Source organism: Zosterops lateralis, assembly GCF_965231275.1.
Source record: "Zosterops lateralis genome assembly, contig: HAP1_HAP1_SCAFFOLD_51, whole genome shotgun sequence".
Taxonomy (NCBI): Eukaryota; Metazoa; Chordata; class Aves; order Passeriformes; family Zosteropidae; genus Zosterops; species Zosterops lateralis.
In genome coordinates this window covers 589,170-592,410 of record NW_028154613.1, presented here as the reverse complement: position 1 = coordinate 592,410, position 3,241 = coordinate 589,170, and the positions used below count along the sequence as shown (strand labels likewise).

At 55.8% G+C, this 3,241-nt stretch overlaps 1 protein-coding gene across 1 annotated transcript; it reads right to left on the bottom strand.

Moving 5' to 3' along the window:
* Positions 1–399: 399 nt before the first annotated feature.
* LOC310923389 (olfactory receptor 14J1-like) lies at positions 400–1,323 on the bottom strand (the record flags this gene model as incomplete). The annotated part of the gene is made up of 1 exon (XM_083885417.1): positions 400–1,323. Exon 1 carries the CDS (start codon positions 1,162–1,164, stop codon positions 400–402), a length of 765 nt encoding a protein of 254 aa, XP_083741543.1. The 5' UTR covers positions 1,165–1,323.
* Between the last annotated feature and the right edge of the window lie 1,918 nt (positions 1,324–3,241).

Sequence of the window (3,241 nt, the reverse complement as noted above, 5' to 3'; positions counted from 1 at the left end):
GGAGGGCAGCGGGGCAGGGCCACGGCAGCAGCACTGGCAGCACCAAGGGCTGTTGCTCATGGGCACAGCTGCTGTGCCAGCCCTGATCTGCCCCCAGCTCTGCACACAGACATTGCTGCTGCAGCTGCAGAGAAGGGAACAAAAGGGGCATCTCTGCAGAAACCTTGGCTGGGAGATCCTTGATTTCCTTTAAAGCCACCAAGAGTGCAGCCACTCATTGACACAGTCTGTGGTCACAGGGAAAGTGGAGAGAAAGAAATGAGAAATGGTACAAACAATAAGACTTATTTGTAACAAGATAAAAAAGAATAAACCACAGGAGAAACCCCACAACCAAACCAAAAAGAAATATCATATTTGAGTTTTATTACAAGTGATATGTAGAAATTGGCCAGCAGTTTAATGTTTCTGAAAACATCCAGTCATCAGCCTCCACACTGCAGCCTTGAACTCCTGGTTCCTCAGGCTGTAGATGAGGGGGTTCAGGGCTGGAGTCACCACCGAGTAAAGAACTGACAGGGCCAGATCCAGGGATGTGGAGGAGATGGAGGGAGGCTTCAGGTGAGCAAACATGATAGTGCTGAGGAACAGGGAGACCACGGCCAGGTGAGGGAGGCAGGTGGAAAAGGCTTCGTGCCGTCCCTGCTCAGAGGGGATCCTCAGCACAACCCTGAAGATCTGCACATAGGAGAAAACAATGAACAGAAAACAACCAAATACCAAACAGACAGTAACAGCAATGAGCCCAAGTTCCCTGAGATAGGATTTGGAGCAGGAGAGCTTGAGGATCTGGGGGATTTCACAGAAGAACTGGCCCAGGGCATTGCCATGGCACAGGGGCAGGGAAAATGTATTGGCTGTGTGCAGCAGTGAATAGAGAAAGGCACTGGCCCAGGCAGCTGCTGCCATGTGGGCACAAGCTCTGCTGCCCAGGAGGGTCCCGTAGTGCAGGGGTTTGCAGATGGACACGTAGCGGTCGTAGCACATGACGGTGAGGAGACAAAACTCTGCTGACATGAAAAACACAAAGAAAAAAACCTGTGCAGCACATCCAGTGTAGGAGATGTTCCTGGTGTCCCAGAGGGAATTGTGCATGGCTTTGGGGACAGTGGTGCAGATGGAGCCCAGGTCACTGAGGGCCAGGTGGAGCAGGAAGAAGAACATGGGGCTGTGCAGGTGGTGGCCGCAGGCTGCGGCGCTGATGACGAGGCCGTTGGCCAGGAGGGCAGCCAGAAAGAGGCCCAGGAAGAGGCAGAAGTGCAGGAGCTGCAGCTGCCTCGTGTCTGCCAATGCCAGCAGGAGGAAGTGGCTGATGGAGCTGCTGTTGGATATTTCTTCACTCTGGCCATGGAATTCTGTTGAAAGGGGACACAGGGGCAAGTCAGGGGAGACTGCTCAGCAATGCCCAAGCCCTTTCTCCCAGCCCTGCCCCTGCTGCTCTGTGCCACCCAATTCTCATTTTCTCAGAGCCCTTCCTGCAGCTCTGTGCCTGGAGCTCTGCTGGGATCTGGATCGTGGCTGTGACGAGCAGGGGCTCTGCCCATGGACACCGAGGGCTCAGCTCTACTCTGCAGCAGTGGGGTCATGGGGACAGGGACAGGGGCAAGTTCTGGGGTTGGACTTCATCAGCCCAAAGTGCTCCTGAGGCAGAGGAGCTGGACAGCATCTCCTGCCCTGGGGCTAAGGAATGGTGATGGCCAAAGGCAGTTTGAGAGGGTTTCCTGCTGTGCCCAGGGAGATCAGAGAGAACTGTGCAGTGTAAGAGCATTGGCTATAACTCAGTGAAGAGTGAGGGGAGCTGCTCTGTCACTCCATCTGTCCCCAGCTGCCCTTTCTGAGATCGAGGGCAGTCACTGTGTTGCCCTGAAAATCAGCCTGACACAGCTGAGAGCAGAGGGAGCCACAGCAGAGCAAACTGGCTCAGCCTTTCTCAGTGTCAGCCTAACCTCTGACCAAGAACACTCCTGTTCCCAGTGTCCCCTGGAGGCAGCTTACAGCCTGGATGGCATCCTGAGGACACACCAAGGGTCCTGTGCATGGCACTGCTGGAGGAGAGTCAGCTCATTCCCAGCCTCCAGCCTGCCCTGCCCAGAGCTGCTCCCCAGGGCAGAGGGAGCCGGGACACCCCATTTGCTGTGTCTTGGCATCAAGATCTGTAAAAATAGTAATCACAGTGTAGTTTGGTTTGGAGAGGACTTTCAATATCCCAGCCCAGCTTGGTGGCCCTTTCCCCCCCACTGCCTGCCCAGGGCTCTGCTGCCTGGAGCTGTCCCTGCCTGCAGCTGCTTCCCTGTGCCCAGGGCTGGGCCCTGCCAGTGCTGCCAGAGCCCAGCCCAGCCCTGGGGGCTCAGCTCTGCCCTGCAGAGCCCTCCCAGCTCAGGCACTGCCCAGGGGCAGCTCTGGCTCTGCAGGCTCTGATGGCAACCTCAGAGCAACCCTGAGGAGGCTAGAAAAGTGATTCTGGTGCTGCCTGCAATGGGCCCTGTGCTGATTTCTGTCACTGCCTGGTTTAGTAAGATCTGAGACAAAATTGTTTGGTTCTGTTTTCTGAACCTGAACATAGAGATTAATGTCTATGTGCAATTTCCCATCCAGGCAACACAGAGTAATAGATTAATAAAGCAGGATTTCCCCATTTGTGCAGCCCCTGCCTCACTCTGCTCCCTGAATAACCTGCTTGGAAATATTCTGCAATTAAACGTCATGTTGGGAGACATCCTCAACAATGCAGCATCCTCACCATACAAGGAGAACACTTCCAAGCCTTACCAGCTGTCTCCTTCCACCCAGATCTTGTCCCCCAGTGCTGGGAGCAGCTCCCAGGGCTGGCTGAGAGCTGTCCCTGGCAGGCAGCAGAGTCCCTGCCCCAGCACAGCGCCCTGGGCTGCAGGACCCTGCTCTGCAGGACAGCCCTGGGCACCCCTGGCTGCTCTACAGGAGCAGGGTCTCTGCAGGACCCTGCTCTACAGGAGAGAAGCAGAGAATGTACTCACAGAGTCTGTAGGCATTGGGATGTTCCAGCTTTAGGAGAGGACTGCAGGAGCTGCAGCTGCATTGTCCTGCAGCCAGAGGTTCCTGTGCCAAGGGCTGGGAGTGATTCTCCCCCAGGCACTTGTCAGCCCCTTGCCAGCCCTGAGTGATTGAAGCTCTCTGTGCCTGTGTGCTGTGCCCGGGGTGGCTGCAGGCAGTGCCCCAGCCCTGCTGGGCTGGGAGAAGAGCTGATCATCAAGAGAAATGTGGT